Source organism: Oncorhynchus mykiss, chromosome 29 (assembly GCF_057628025.1).
Source record: "Oncorhynchus mykiss isolate SJ-2025 chromosome 29, ASM5762802v1, whole genome shotgun sequence".
NCBI lineage: Eukaryota > Metazoa > Chordata > Actinopteri > Salmoniformes > Salmonidae > Oncorhynchus > Oncorhynchus mykiss.
In genome coordinates, this window is record NC_143050.1 from 11,431,439 (window position 1) to 11,448,666 (window position 17,228).

Here is a 17,228-nt window from a genome sequence, read left to right on the forward strand (position 1 = left end):
AGGACATCCTGGTACCCCAGCTCCTACCAGGACATCCTGGTACCACAGCTCCTACCAGGACATCCTGGTACCACAGCTTCTACCTGAACATACTGGTACCACAGCTCCTACCTGAACATACTGGTACCACAGCTCCTACCTGGACATCCTGGTACCACAGCTCCTACCAGGACATCCTGGTACCACAGCTCCTTCACTCTGTCACTATTCCTCTCAAGTGGAACCTTGTAGGGTTGTTTCATAGTCATTTGATTTTCTTTCAAAACTCTGTCTATAGTGGAAATGCTGACAGAATTGATATTTGTGAAGATATTGTTGTCATTTATAATTGCACTTTGGATCTCTCTTAGCCTGATGGAGTTGTTGGCTATGACCATGTTGCAAATGTATTGTTCTTGCTGATGGCTGAATACTGCTGCTCTGCCATCAGCATCAGGTCGTTGTGCAGTCCTATATATGACATGTAGAGGTCGTTGTGCAGTCCTATACATGACATGTAGAGCTGCTCTGCCACCAGCATGAGGTCATTGTGCAGTCCTATATATGACATGTAGAGGTCGTTGTGCCATCCTATATATGACATGTAGAGCTGCTCTGCCACCAGCATGAGGTCGTTGTGCAGTCCTATACATGACATGTAGAGCTGCTCTGCCACCAGCATCAGGTCGTTGTGCAGTCCTATATATGACATGAAGAATTCACAAAGAGATCATGTTACAGATAGTATATTGTATTCAAATTGTGCTGTACTACTGTACTACTGTATTACTGTATCACTGTATATTCCTCATACATATCTTACGGAACATTGTGGTTTTCACTTGCATTTACCTTTACAATAGTTGCTGTATTGTTCTGAATTAAATGCTGTAACAAAAGTAAAGAACAGGTACATATTTACCTGTTTTTCCCTACGGTATGTTTGCACAATTGATGACACTGTGGACCTGTTTACATTAGGCTGTACTCTCCGACCAGCCTCTTCCATTGTAAGACCATGGTTTATGACAGGGTCCACAATTGAGGCTCTGATTTCATCAGGGACTCTTATTCTATGTCTTCTACCTCTTCCTCTATTATGTCTTCCCCTAACACCACCACCACACATTCTTACTCATCTTCTTATTTCTCCTCCACCAGCATGTAGCTGCTGTTCAGGGTTGTGATGTTCCTCCATGTTCATAAATGGTAGTGATTGTGCTGTGGGCAAGCTCCATATATATGCTTTCAAACTTGATTGGTAAGATTCTGATTCCTATTTCATTACTAGGTTACCTGGCAGGTAATTAGCCAATTTAGCAGACATCACAAACATTCCATGTCATAGACGTTTATGGAATATACAGTGCCTTGCGAAAGTATTCGGCCCCCTTGAACTTTGCGACCTTTTGCCACATTTCAGGCTTCAAACATAAAGATATAAAACTGTATTTTTTTGTGAAGAATCAACAACAAGTGGGACACAATCGTGAAGTAGAACAACATTTATTGGATATTTCAAACTGTTTTAACAAATCAAAAACTGAAAAATTGGGCGTGCAAAATTATTCAGCCCCCTTAAGTTAATACTTTGTAGCGCCACCTTTTGCTGCGATTACAGCTGTAAGTCGCTTGGGGTATGTCTCTATCAGTTTTGCACATCGAGAGACTGAATTTTTTTCCCATTCCTCCTTGCAAAACAGCTCGAGCTCAGTGAGGTTGGATGGAGAGCATTTGTGAACAGCAGTTTTCAGTTCTTTCCACAGATTCTCGATTGGATTCAGGTCTGGACTTTGACTTGGCCATTCTAACACCTGGATATGTTTATTTTTGAACCATTCCATTGTAGATTTTGCTTTATGTTTTGGATCATTGTCTTGTTGGAAGACAAATCTCCGTCCCAGTCTCAGGTCTTTTGCAGACTCCATCAGGTTTTCTTCCAGAATGGTCCTGTATTTGGCTCCATCCATCTTCCCATCAATTTTAACCATCTTCCCTGTCCCTGCTGAAGAAAAGCAGGCCCAAACCATGATGCTGCCACCACCATGTTTGACAGTGGGGATGGTGTGTTCAGCTGTGTTGCTTTTACGCCAAACATAACGTTTTGCATTGTTGCCAAAAAGTTCAATTTTGGTTTCATCTGACCAGAGCACCTTCTTCCACATGTTTGGTGTGTCTCCCAGGTGGCTTGTGGCAAACTTTAAACAACACTTTTTATGGATATCTTTAAGAAATGGCTTTCTTCTTGCCACTCTTCCATAAAAGCCAGATTTGTGCAATATACGACTGATTGTTGTCCTATGGACAGAGTCTCCCACCTCAGCTGTAGATCTCTGCAGTTCATCCAGAGTGATCATGGGCCTCTTGGCTGCATCTCTGATCAGTCTTCTCCTTGTATGAGCTGAAAGTTTAGAGGGACGGCCAAGTCTTGGTAGATTTGCAGTGGTCTGATACTCCTTCCATTTCAATATTATCGCTTGCACAGTGCTCCTTGGGATGTTTAAAGCTTGGGAAATATTTTTGTATCCAAATCCGGCTTTAAACTTCTTCACAACAGTATCTCGGACCTGCCTGGTGTGTTCCTTGTTCTTCATGATGCTCTCTGCGCTTTTAACGGACCTCTGAGACTATCACAGTGCAGGTGCATTTATACGGAGACTTGATTACACACAGGTGGATTGTATTTATCATCATTAGTCATTTAGGTCAACATTGGATCATTCAGAGATCCTCACTGAACTTCTGGAGAGAGTTTTCTGCACTGAAAGTAAAGGGGCTGAATAATTTTGCACGCCCAATTTTTCAGTTTTTGATTTGTTAAAAAAGTTTGAAATATCCAATAAATGTCGTTCCACTTCATGATTGTGTCCCACTTGTTGTTGATTCTTCACAAAAAAATACATTTTTATATCTTTATGTTTGAAGCCTGAAATGTGGCAAAAGGTCGCAAAGTTCAAGGGGGCCGAATACTTTCGCAAGGCACTGTAAATGTACTGTATGTCTGGCAGATTTAGATAATTTAATGGATAATTTTGCATGTGATGGCTCACATGATGAAAGAATGTTTAGAAGTTGTGATCAGTTTTGATCAGCCATGTGCATGTAGTTATTGTGCAAATTGTAGACAAATGTACTTCCTCTTTTGCACACATGCCAAAGCACATGCAATTTGCTTAAATTAATAAGAAATTCAAATCTGGTGTGAACAAGAAACTAGTTGTTCAGAGATTTTAACTTATTGTTTTGAAAAAATATATATATAATTCGAGAATTGTGCCAAAAACTGTCTTTTGAGATCTAACTGTCCCAGACTATGTTTGGAATATTTATTCCTCACACATAATAGAATAGGTCAACTTTTGTGCTGTGGAGGATAGTAGATTGACATAGGCTAGTGCTTTTGCTGTTCATCAGGCCTACTTATCTTGTTGGCTGACGAAAACTAAACGTGGATAGATCTTCCAATATCTTCAATATGCACCTAGCAATTGGATAAGGATGTGCACAGTTGTTTCTCCAATGTGTCTGTCTTCACTTGTAGCCTGTGAGAAAGACCTAATCAGGTGATGGAGAGCCATGTGAGTGAGTGGTACATCAGAGCGTGCAGCACTCCGGGCCAAGGGCACAATGGCTACTGGACATAAAAGGCATGGATTTGTTTAGGGTGCATTACGGCCACACAAAGGGGATGCCGCATTTAAATTTGAGGCATTATCAAGTGCTTGTCAAGTTGTGAATGAGAGACTGATGAAGTGTGTACATCCTGCGCAAAAAAAACAAGCAGAGCGCATGCTTTTCAAGCAACTTTTTTCAAATCATCATTAGAGTCACATCATGCAGCCTTACAATCTATACAAATGTAAACATATAGCCCAACATTTGTAGAACAACTAAAGTTACATTATTAACTCTAAATGAAGCATCTAGGAGGACCTATTTCTTTGTTACCCGCTCAACACAGAATAGCCTCATCTGCGCACTCCCTCAAATAATTTGTTCAATTGTATTCTTCATACTACAAAATAACGCCACAGCGCTAGGTGCATCTCAATATTAGTGTTCATAATGTTTTATACACTAATTGTATGTGTGGAGACTTTTTGAATAGGACCTCCTCTCAGAGAGAGACACACATTTATATCGCATTACAGGAAGAGCATTTCTGGGGAAGAGGTGCATTTCTAGAAAGAGGTGCATTACTGGGGAAGAGGTGCATTTCTAGAAAGAGGTGCATTACTGGGGAAGAGGTGCATTTCTAGAAAGAGGTGCATTACTGGGGAAGAGGGTGCATTTCTAGAAAGAGGTGCATTTCTGGGGAAGAGGTGCAAACTAATGATGCGTTGATCAAATTCCAACATATCAATGTCAGATGGAGATATACCAGGTGCTGTTAACCAGGTCCTGTTAAGGTGATATGCATTCCAAATATCTGGTATTAATGCCCACTCTAGAATGCATTTCTAGCCAATCAAAAACTAGTATTCAACAATGCTGTGGTATAAGATTATGTGCTCTATTGTCAGGCCACATGCCCATGTCTGGTTTGTCTGTTTGTCTGTCTCTGCAGGTGAATGAGATTTACCAGGATGGTACCCTGGGTGCCCACATCAACGTGGTTCTGGTCCGGATCATCATGTTGTGTCCTGCAAAGGTAAGACACAGTAGGTCTCAGTCATTCACTAACATAGTCAGCGGATGTAACCTGTAGGAGGTAGACCAATCCCCATGTTGAAATACTCCTGTACTCTGTCTGGTATTAGGGTGGAGCTCTGTTGGAGCTTGGGGTTTGGTGGGGGTTGATGGGGGTTGGTGTGGGGTTGATGGGGGTTGATGGGGGGTTGGTGTGGGGTTGATGGGGGGTTGGTGTGGGGTTGATGGGGGGTTGGTGTGGGGTTGATGGGGGGTTGGTGTGGGGTTGATGGGGGGTTGGTGGTGGGGTTGATGGGGGTTGATGGGGGGTTGGTGTGAGGTTGATGGGGGGTTGGTGTGGGGTTGATGGGGGGTTGGTGTGGGGTTGATGGGGGGTTGGTGGGGGGTTGGTTTGGGGTTGGTGGGGGGTTGATTGGGGGTTGGTGGGGGGTTGGTGCGGGGTTGATGTGGTTGGAGAGCTGTTTGTGTTTTGCCCTCTCCCTATCTGTCTGTATAATGTTTAAAATGCCCCCCCCTCCAATTAAAAAAAAAAAGATTTAAAGAAAATAATCCACCTGTACTGTATCTACTTTTGGAAACAGTGTATTTAACAGTAAAACCCCATTACTATAGCTACAGAGTAAGGCTTTTTCTCATTTGGTGTGTTAGGTGTTACATTAATTGTATTATGGATTGCCTGTGATTGCCAGTTTATGTGAGAGAATTCCTAATTTGCTGTCATGGCATCGGTGTGCCACCTCTAAGGCATTTGGAACTTCAAGAGTACCACCTACTGGCTAGCAGGATATGCCACGAATACTTTGGAAAAAAAGTCATTTCAATGCACTGCAGACATTCTGGGAAATATACAACATCCTCTTACAGAGTTTGTAAGAAGGGACTGAGTTGATGTGGTGACAGTCCTTTCCTGTATTGGCTCCAGTCTTTGAGTCTGATAGAGCTGGGGAACCCGTCTCAGAGTCTGGAGAATGTATGTCGCTGGGCCTTCCTGCAGCAGAAGGAAGACAGGAATGATGCAGAGTACCATGACCATGCCATCTTCCTCACCAGACAGGAGTTTGGCCCCTCCGGCATGCAAGGTACTGGACATACTTATTAATATGCTCTCATACAATATACACATCAGGTGCTCTCGTACAATATAGACATCAGTTGTGTGCATACAGTATACACACTCCTTTCTCTCTTTCTCTCTCTCTTTCTCTCCCTTTCTCTCTCTCTCTCTCGCTTTCAATTAAATTCAATTTGCTTTATTTGCATGACGCAACAATGTACGTATTGCCAAAGCTTACTTTGGAGATTTACAATATTAACATCATTAAAATAATAATAATCAATATGGTCAAATGGACAACAGTAACAACAATAATCAAGGGTCAAAATAACCTTACATTGAACAATAACAATTACAATAAGCAATTACAATAAGCATTTACAATAAGCATAGAGGACAGGTTGTCTCTCTCTCTCTCTCTCTCTCTCTCTCTCTCTCTCTCTCTCACACTTTTTCCCTCCTCTCCTCTCTCTTTCTCTTTACCTCTCTTTCTCTCGTTGCTTAGGTTACGCTCCTGTGACGGGTATGTGCCACCCAGTGCGGAGCTGCACTCTCAACCACGAGGATGGCTTCTCCTCTGCCTTTGTTGTGGCACACGAGACTGGACACGTGTGAGACACACTTATACACACACACCGTTCAACACACGGTATACACACACCATTCAACACACAGTATACACACACCATTCAACACACAGTATACACACACCGTTCAACACACGGTATACACACACCATTCAACACACAGTATACACACCATTCAACACACAGTATACACAAACACCGTTCAACACAGTATACACAAACACCGTTCAACACAGTATACACAAACACCGTTCAACACACGTTATACACACACCATTCAACACACAGTATACACACACCATTCAACACACGGTATACACACACCATTCAACACACAGTATACACACCATTCAACACACAGTATACACACACCATTCAACACACTGTACACACACCATTCAACACACAGTATACACAAACACCGTTCAACACAGTATACACAAACACCGTTCAACACAGTATACACACACCATTCAACACACAGTATACACACACCATTCAACACACAGTATACACACACCGTTCAACACACAGTATACACACACCATTCAACACACAGTATACACACACCATTCAACACACAGTATACACACACCATTCAACACACAGTATACACAAACACCGTTCAACACAGTATACACAAACACCGTTCAACACAGTATACACACACCATTCAACACACAGTATACACACACCATTCAACACACAGTATACACACACCATTCAACACACAGTATACACAAACACCGTTCAACACAGTATACACAAACACCGTTCAACACAGTATACACACACACCATTCAACACACGGTATACACACACCATTCAACACACAGTATACACACACCATTCAACACACTGTATACACACACCATTCAACACACAGTATACACACACCATTCAACACACAGTATACACACACCATTCAACACAGTATACACACACCATTCAACACACTGTACACACACCATTCAACACATTGTATACACACACCATTCAACACACAGTATACACACACCATTCAACACACAGTATACACACACCATTCAACACACTGTATACACACACCATTCAACACACAGTATACACACACCATTCAACACACTGTATACACACACCATTCAACACACAGTATACACACACCATTCAACACACTGTATACACACACCATTCAACACACAGTATACACACACCATTCAACACACTGTATACACACACCATTCAACACACTGTATACACACACCATTCAACACACTGTATTCACAAATACTGTTCAACACACAGTATACACACACCATTCAACACACAGTATACACACACCATTCAACACACTGTATTCACAAACACCGTTCAACACACAGTATACACACACCATTCAACACACAGTATACACACACCATTCAACACACTGTACACACACCATTCAACAGACTGTATACACACACCATTCAACACACAGTATACACACACCATTCAACACACTGTATACACACACCATTCAACACACAGTATACACACACCATTCAACACACTGTATACACACACCATTCAACACACAGTATACACACACCATTCAACACACAGTATACAAACACCATTCAACACACTGTATACACACACACCATTCAACACACAGTATACACACACCATTCAACACACTGTATACACACACCATTCAACACACAGTATACACACACCATTCAACACACTGTATACACACACCATTCAACACACAGTATACACACACCATTCAACACACTGTATTCACAAACACCGTTCAACACACAGTATACACACACCATTCAACACACAGTATACACACACCATTCAACACACTGTACACACACCATTCAACACACTGTATACACACACCATTCAACACACAGTATACACACACCATTCAACACACTGTATACACACACCATTCAACACACTGTATACACACACCATTCAACACACAGTATACACACACCATTCAACACACTGTATACACACACCATTCAACACACAGTATACACACACCATTCAACACAGTATACACACACCATTCAACACACAGTATACACACACCATTCAACACACAGTATACACACACCATTCAACACTGTATACACACACCATTCAACACACAGTATACACACCATTCAACACACAGTATACACAAACACCGTTCAACACAGTATACACAAACACCGTTCAACACAGTATACACAAACACCGTTCAACACAGTATACACAAACACCGTTCAACACACGTTATACACACACCATTCAACACACAGTATACACACACCATTCAACACACGGTATACACACACCATTCAACACACAGTATACACACCATTCAACACACGGTATACACACACCATTCAACACACTGTACACACACCATTCAACACACAGTATACACAAACACCGTTCAACACAGTATACACAAACACCGTTCAACACAGTATACACAAACACCGTTCAACACAGTATACACAAACACCGTTCAACACAGTATACACACACCATTCAACACACAGTATACACACACCATTCAACACACAGTATACACACACCATTCAACACACAGTATACACAAACACCGTTCAACACAGTATACACGAACACCGTTCAACACAGTATACACACACACCATTCAACACACGGTATACACACACCATTCAACACACAGTATACACACACCATTCAACACACTGTATACACACACCATTCAACACACAGTATACACACACCATTCAACACACAGTATACACACACCATTCAACACAGTATACACACACCATTCAACACACTGTACACACACCATTCAACACACTGTATACACACACCATTCAACACACAGTATACACACACCATTCAACACACAGTATACACACACCATTCAACACACTGTATACACACACCATTCAACACACAGTATACACACACCATTCAACACACTGTATACACACACCATTCAACACACAGTATACACACACCATTCAACACACTGTATACACACACCATTCAACACACAGTATACACACACCATTCAACACACTGTATACACACACCATTCAACACACTGTATTCACAAATACCGTTCAACACACAGTATACACACACCATTCAACTCACAGTATACACACACCATTCAACACACTGTATTCACAAACACGTTCAACACACAGTATACACACACCATTCAACACACAGTATACACACACCATTCAACACACTGTACACACACCATTCAACAGACTGTATACACACACCATTCAACACACAGTATACACACACCATTCAACACACTGTATACACACACCATTCAACACACAGTATACACACACCATTCAACACACAGTATACAAACACCATTCAACACACTGTATACACACACACCATTCAACACACAGTATACACACACCATTCAACACACTGTATACACACACCATTCAACACACAGTATACACACACCATTCAACACACTGTATACACACACCATTCAACACACAGTATACACACACCATTCAACACACTGTATTCACAAACACCGTTCAACACACAGTATACACACACCATTCAACACACAGTATACACACACCATTCAACACACTGTACACACACCATTCAACACACTGTATACACACACCATTCAACACACAGTATACACACACCATTCAACACACTGTATACACACACCATTCAACACACTGTATACACACACCATTCAACACACTGTATACACACACCATTCAACACACTGTATACACACACCATTCAACACACAGTATACACACACCATTCAACACACTGTATACACACACCATTCAACACACAGTATACACACACCATTCAACACAGTATACACACACCATTCAACACACAGTATACACACACCATTCAACACACAGTATACACACACCATTCAACACACTGTATACACACACCATTCAACACACAGTATACACACACCATTCAACACACTGTATACACACACCATTCAACACACTGTATTCACAAATACCGTTCAACACACAGTATACACACACCATTCAACACACAGTATACACACACCATTCAACACACTGTATTCACAAACACCGTTCAGCACACAGTATACACACACCATTCAACACACAGTATACACACACCATTCAACACACTGTACACACACCATTCAACAGACTGTATACACACACCATTCAACACACAGTATACACACACCATTCAACACACTGTATACACACACCATTCAACACACAGTATACACACACCATTCAACACACTGTATACACACACCATTCAACACACAGTATACACACACCATTCAACACACAGTATACAAACACCATTCAACACACTGTATACACACACACCATTCAACACACAGTATACACACACCATTCAACACACTGTATACACACACCATTCAACACACAGTATACACACACCATTCAACACACTGTATACACACACCATTCAACACACAGTATACACACACCATTCAACACACTGTATTCACAAACACCGTTCAACACACAGTATACACACACCATTCAACACACAGTATACACACACCATTCAACACACTGTACACACACCATTCAACACACTGTATACACACACCATTCAACACACAGTATACACACACCATTCAACACACTGTATACACACACCATTCAACACACTGTATACACACACCATTCAACACACAGTATACACACACCATTCAACACACTGTATACACACACCATTCAACACACAGTATACACACACCATTCAACACAGTATACACACACCATTCAACACACAGTATACACACACCATTCAACACACAGTATACACACACCATTCAACACACTGTATACACACACCATTCAACACACAGTATACACACACCATTCAACACACTATATACACACATCATTCAACACACAGTATACACACACCATTCAACACACAGTATACACACACCATTCAACACACTGTATACACAAACACCATTCAACACACAGTATACACAAACACGTGTATTACTACAGTTAGAGGCATTTACATTTTGTAGGTTAACTCTATTGAAAGTGAATACAGCACACGGTACACCTGCATGCATACTCCCAGACGTGTAATTAGTGCCTGCTGTTTATGTGACGCCCCCCTGTCAGGCTGGGTATGGAGCACGATGGCCCCCCTGGTAATGAATGTGGTGATGAGGTGCCCATGGGAAGCATCATGGCCCCTCTGGTGCAGGCTGCCTTCCATCGATTCCACTGGTCCCGATGCAGCCAGGAGGAGCTCAACAAGTACCTGAAGTGAGTCCAGGTCAACCCTGACCTCTGACCTCTCTCTGGTGCCACAGTCAGGACATACACATCTCTGCCCCAGGATAACATGGCTTTATGTTGTCTTATGGTCTTGTACAGATTAGATTAGGTTAATTATGGAGGGAGGGATATCTCTGTGTGTGTATTGCAGCCTTGGGGCTCATCCCTTATGGCATGGTTCCAAACAAATGGTTTGGTGGTTTGAGGAAAATATACAGTGTGGAGAACAAGTATTTGATACACTGCCGATTTTGCAGGTTTTCCAACTTACAAAGCATGTAGAGGTCTATAATTCTTATCATAGGTACACTTCAACTGTGAGAGATGAAATCCAGAAAATCACATTGTATGATTTTTAAGTAATTCATTTGCATTTTATTGCATGACATAAGTATTTGATACATCAGAAAAGCAGAACTTAATATTTGGTACAGAAATCTTTGTTTGCAATTACAGAGATCATACGTTTCCTGTAGTTCTTGACCAGGTTTGCACACACTGCAGCAGGGAGTTTGTCCCACTCCTCCATACAGACCTTCTCCAGATCCTTCAGGTTTCGGGGCTGTCGCTGGGCAATACGGACTTTCAGCTCCCTCCAAAGATTTTCGATTGGGTTCAGGTCTGGAGACTGGCTAGGCCACTCCAGGACCTTGAGATGCTTCTTAGAGAGCCACTCCTTAGTTGCCCTGGCTGTGTGTTTTGGGTTGTTGTCATGCTGGAAGACCCAGCCACGACCCATCTTCAATGCTCTTACTGAGGGAAGGAGGTTGTTGGCCAAGATCTCGCGGTACATAGCCCCATCCATCCTCCCCTCAATACGGTGCAGTCGTCCTGTCCCCTTTGCAGAAAAGCATCCCCAAATAATGATGTTTCCACCTCCATGCTTCACAGTTGGGATGGTGTTCTTGGGGTTGTACTCATCCTTCTTCTACCTCCAAACACGGCGAGTGGAGTTTAGACCAAAAAGCTCTATTTTTGTCTCATCAGACCACATGACCTTCTCCCATTCCTCCTCTGGATCATTCAGATGGTCATTGGCAAACTTCAGATGGGCCTGGACATGCGCTGGCTTGAGCTGGGGGACCTTGTGTGCGCTGCAGGATTTTAATCCATGACGGCGTAGTGTGTTACTAATGGTTTTCTTTGAGACTGTGGTCCCAGCTCTCTTCAGGTCATTGACCAGGTCCTGCCGTGTAGTTCTGGGCTGATCCCTCACCTTCCTCATGATCATTGATGCCCCACGAGGTGAGATCTTGCATGGAGCACCAGACCGAGGGTGATTGACCGTCATCTTGAACTTCCATTTTCGAATAATTGCGCCAATAGTTGTTGCCTTCTCACCAAGCTGCTTGCCTATTGTCCTGTAGCCCATCCCAGCCTTGTGCAGGTCTACAATTCTATCCCTGATGTCCTTACACAGCTCTCTGGTCTTGGCCATTGTGGAGAGGTCGGAGTCTCTTTGATTGAGTGTGTGGACAGGTGTCTTTTATACAGGTAACACGTTCAAACAGGTGCAGTTAATACAGGTAATGAGTGGAGAACAGGAGGGATTCTTAAAGAAAAACTAACAGGTCTGTGAGAGCCGGAATTCTTACTGGTTGGGAGGTGATCAAATACTTATGTCATGCAATAAAATGCAAGTTAATTACTTAAAAATCATACAATGTGATTTTCTGGATTTTTGTTTTAGATTCCGTCTCTCACAGTTGAAGTGTACCTATGATAAAAATGACAGACCTCTACATGCTTTGTAAGTAGGAAAACCTGCAAAATCGGCAGTGTATCAAATACTTGTTTTCCCCACTGTAATTCATATAGTTTAAAATGACTAAAACCAAATGGAAACTGTGTAGAAATGATAATGGACCTACATTCATACAGTTTATTGACTGTTCAACTCACTAATAATCAATGTGCACCATCAATTGACCCCCGCACCTCTCTGATTCAGAGCGGTTGGGTTAGATGCGGAAGACACATTTCAGTTGATGGCATTCAGTTGTACAACTGACTAGGAATCCCCTTTCCCATTCCCTTACATTTATATAGTTTCTTGACTGACCAGCTCACCAGTAATCACTACACAGTCAAGGAGCATCGAAAATTCCAAAAAACGATGGATAGAGAACTCGTTTTTTGCAAATGTAAACATTTTTGACGCCCTTGCAGTGTAAAACACAATGAACATTCAATTTTGAGATAATTAATTAAACTGATAGATCTTAACCAAACCCTTCAACTCCAATGAATATGTTTTCCTCCCACAGCTCGTATGACTGTCTCCGTGACGACCCCTTCGACCATGACTGGCCGGCGTTGCCACAGTTACCAGGGATCCACTACTCTATGGACGAGCAGTGTCGCTTTGACTTTGGCGCCGGCTACACCATGTGCACGGCGGTGAGTCCTTCATCAACCTCACAGCCATATGTACCCGTATGCCCAAACAAGCTGTCGCCACACCAGCAGTGTCTAGCGCTGCTACCAATTTAATTTAATAGCCATCTCTTAGAAAGGTCACCATCTGGGCCCCAATGATGCTCAAATCCAACGGAGCCTCTCTCTTATGTCCATCGTCCTTGACTTCATTCCTTAACTTCCTCCTTGACCCCTTTAACTAGGTCAAGGTCAGGGCGTGACCATAAAACTGTATACCATCTTAGCTTTTAAGACATCCAGGGAAGCAAACATGATTTTTTTATGAACTCATGAGTTAAAAGCAGGCTGACTTTATCTGTTGGTGCAGTATGACCTCTTTAGATGAAAAAACACAGAACAATGCCGAACAAGTTTAATTGTCCCTCTTTAAAGAGAAAAGCTGCATTTCAGAGTCAGTTATATTTAAATGTGTTTCATTGTTTTGTTTCAAAATGGCTGAACTATTTGGGCGAGATGGTTTTTGTTTGATGTGGAAAGAGGAAAATGAAAACAGCTGTAACAGCGGGTTTCTGGATCACATTCTGGAATAAATTGGAGGGAGTGTCTTTTGGATGCTTTGCTTCAATTTCTTGTCAAACTATTTCCTTAGCTGCAAAGGGTGGCCCGTTCAGCAAAGCAGGTAAGGCATCAGCCTAGGTCAGAGAAGTGTGTCCATAGCTTATTTGTCTAATGTTGTCCACAAACCAGGTGTCTGCCAGGGTGTTTAACTATGTCACTGTCTATTCTTTGTGACATTGATGAACGTTTGTGTCATTCAGAGCTAGTATATTATGAATCTGGTGCACTGTAAGGTGACGTATTTTACAGACCTGTCTTCATGTGTACACACACCCACACGTAAACATGCCTCCATTAAGTTTTCCATGTCTTTAGGTTCAGCTTACATGTATGTTCTCACACTGGTTGATATTTTGATTGATGGTGATGGAATAAGCAATGATGAGGTGATTTCAATGTAGACTAAATCACTGTCGTTAAGTCGTGACTCGTGAAGCATAGTCCAGCGAATGTGTCTGACTGTACTGTGCTGTGAGTAATCTCTTGTGGACACACTATGTAAACATAACTAGTACATCTGACCAAATCACGCCAGATTTTAGTTCTGGGTTAAGCAAGATTATGCTGTGAGTGACAACATGTTTTGATATAGATTCATAGTATGGTTTCTTCTTTCTACTGTATGTACTTCACGTGTTCAATGTCTTGTTGAATGACCATGGTAATGTTTGTGCTTCACAACATGTACATATTAACATAGACATCCTTAATGACAGTATTAATTGTTGTTCTGACTAAACCCTACCGTGTGTAAGCTTACAACTATTCACAATATTAGAGCTACATTGGGCAGATATAGTATTCAGTGAATGCCAGCAGCGACAATTTTGGACGGTTGTGTACATACACTACAGTTGATGTTTTCTTGGTTGACATGTTAAGGCTGAGGGAAGCTTTCTTGATCAGCATCTGAGAGAGAGCATGAATCTGTTTCTTTTAGTACAGCACCTACGACCCCTGCAAGCAGCTCTGGTGCAGTCACCCAGACAACCCATTCTTCTGCAAAACCAAGAAGGGTCCGCCCATCGACGGCACTACGTGTGCAGCAGGGAAGGTACGAAAGGTTCCTCTTTACATGCTAGTGCTTTGCTTCAATGTTTCTGTCAACATATGCAGTGACAACTCTCTTCGTCTCTCTCTCTCTCTCTCTCTCTCTCTCTCTCTCTCTCTCTCTCTCTCTCTCTCTCTCTCCCTCTCTCTTTCCCTCTCTCTTTCCCTCTCTCTTTCCCTCTCTTTCAGCACTGCTTCAAAGGTTACTGCATGAAGCTGACCCCAGACATTCTGAGACAGGATGGTGCCTGGGGCCAGTGGAGTAACTTTGGCTCCTGCTCCCGTACCTGTGGGGGTGGTGTGCGCTTCCGGACCCGTCAGTGTGACAACCCAATGTGAGTACAGCACAAGACGACAAGCTGATAGGTGTGCTTTAACTCTCTGTTAACGATAGGAAAGTGTCTATAGTGTCTCAAATGTAAAGGAACTCCCGCTGTCTCTCTCCTTTGCCCTAACTCAGCCCTGCCAATGGAGGACGCACCTGCTATGGCAACAGCTATGAGTTCCAGCTGTGTAACCTAGAGGAGTGCTCCAAGCCCTTAGTTGACTTCAGGGAGGAGCAGTGCAAGATGTGGGAGCCCTACTTTGAGTATGACAACACCAAGCACCACTGGCTGCCCTATGAGCATCCTGACAGTAAGTCCACAGTGCTGCCTGGCTGGGAGTCAAAAGCCTTTGAAAAAGACAGAAGGACCAGTGAAGCGTTCATTCAGACGGACGTTAGCCCTATTTTTAAAAATGGGGACTGTGTTATAGCATAACTACCACTGTCTTGACAATTAGTTATTTACCCATACGGTAAATACATTTAAGCAAGTTCTCTCACATAAATGGACACAATAGGTTTGACATGCAGAAAACAAGACCCAACTATTTGCAATATTTTTACACTTAGAATAGAAGCTGAATATAAGAATTCTCCATCCTATCACCTCTCCTTTTTGATTAGTACTTTCTGTGCATGCCTTTCCCTCTGTACTGTCCAGAGATTGGACCAGTAAGCATAGGAGGTTTATAATGCCCTCACAGCAGCTGTTACCACTCAGGCCAGATGTGTTTTTTACTCAGAAGTTGGCTTGGAGGTTCTGTTGAGGCAGAGAGAGGAAAAAGTGTACACCACTGCTCTCATTTTCCCATTGTGAGGCCAGGACTTCCATGCCAAACCATTATAAAACTCTGAAGTTACATAACGTGGCCCATAGCAAAACAGACAGCTTAGCTTTAGGTGGAGAGAAGGGGGGAGAAGGAGGAGGAGAGTAGGGGAGGAGGAGGAGAAGGGGGATGAGAAGGAGGACAAGGAGGAGGAGGAAGAGGAGGAGGAGAAGGAAGAGGAGGAGGAGGATAGGCGTCTGGCTGCACTGACATCCACATTCACAGGGCTTCACAGTGTATTACCCAGTAGCTCAAGTCTCTGGACAATCAGAATGATTTTTCTGAGTGGGATCAGAAGAGTAAACCTGGGTTTTGAGGACTGATTGGTTTACTGAGGAATCTGAGAGGCCCCGGCTCAAACAAATACACAGACAGCACTGCTGGTACACACACACACACACACACATAAGCAGGCCACGCCACTCCACATGTCGAGGGAACATT

The 17,228-nt window shown here is 42.5% G+C and overlaps 1 protein-coding gene across 2 annotated transcripts in view; it reads left to right on the forward strand.

Moving 5' to 3' along the window:
• Positions 1-17,228, forward strand: part of LOC110510203 (A disintegrin and metalloproteinase with thrombospondin motifs 2) — an 89,948-nt gene that overhangs the window by 62,266 nt on the left and 10,454 nt on the right. Inside the window, exons 5-12 of one of the 2 annotated variants that reach the window (XM_036967492.2) lie at positions 4,547-4,630; positions 5,552-5,708; positions 6,189-6,294; positions 11,427-11,573; positions 13,853-13,985; positions 15,523-15,636; positions 15,822-15,967; positions 16,093-16,268. In XM_036967492.2, the coding sequence (XP_036823387.2) occupies positions 4,547-4,630; positions 5,552-5,708; positions 6,189-6,294; positions 11,427-11,573; positions 13,853-13,985; positions 15,523-15,636; positions 15,822-15,967; positions 16,093-16,268 (1,063 nt within the window). The remainder of the gene's footprint in view (positions 1-4,546; positions 4,631-5,551; positions 5,709-6,188; positions 6,295-11,426; positions 11,574-13,852; positions 13,986-15,522; positions 15,637-15,821; positions 15,968-16,092; positions 16,269-17,228) is intronic. The other variant, XM_090226503.1, reaches the window with a different exon arrangement.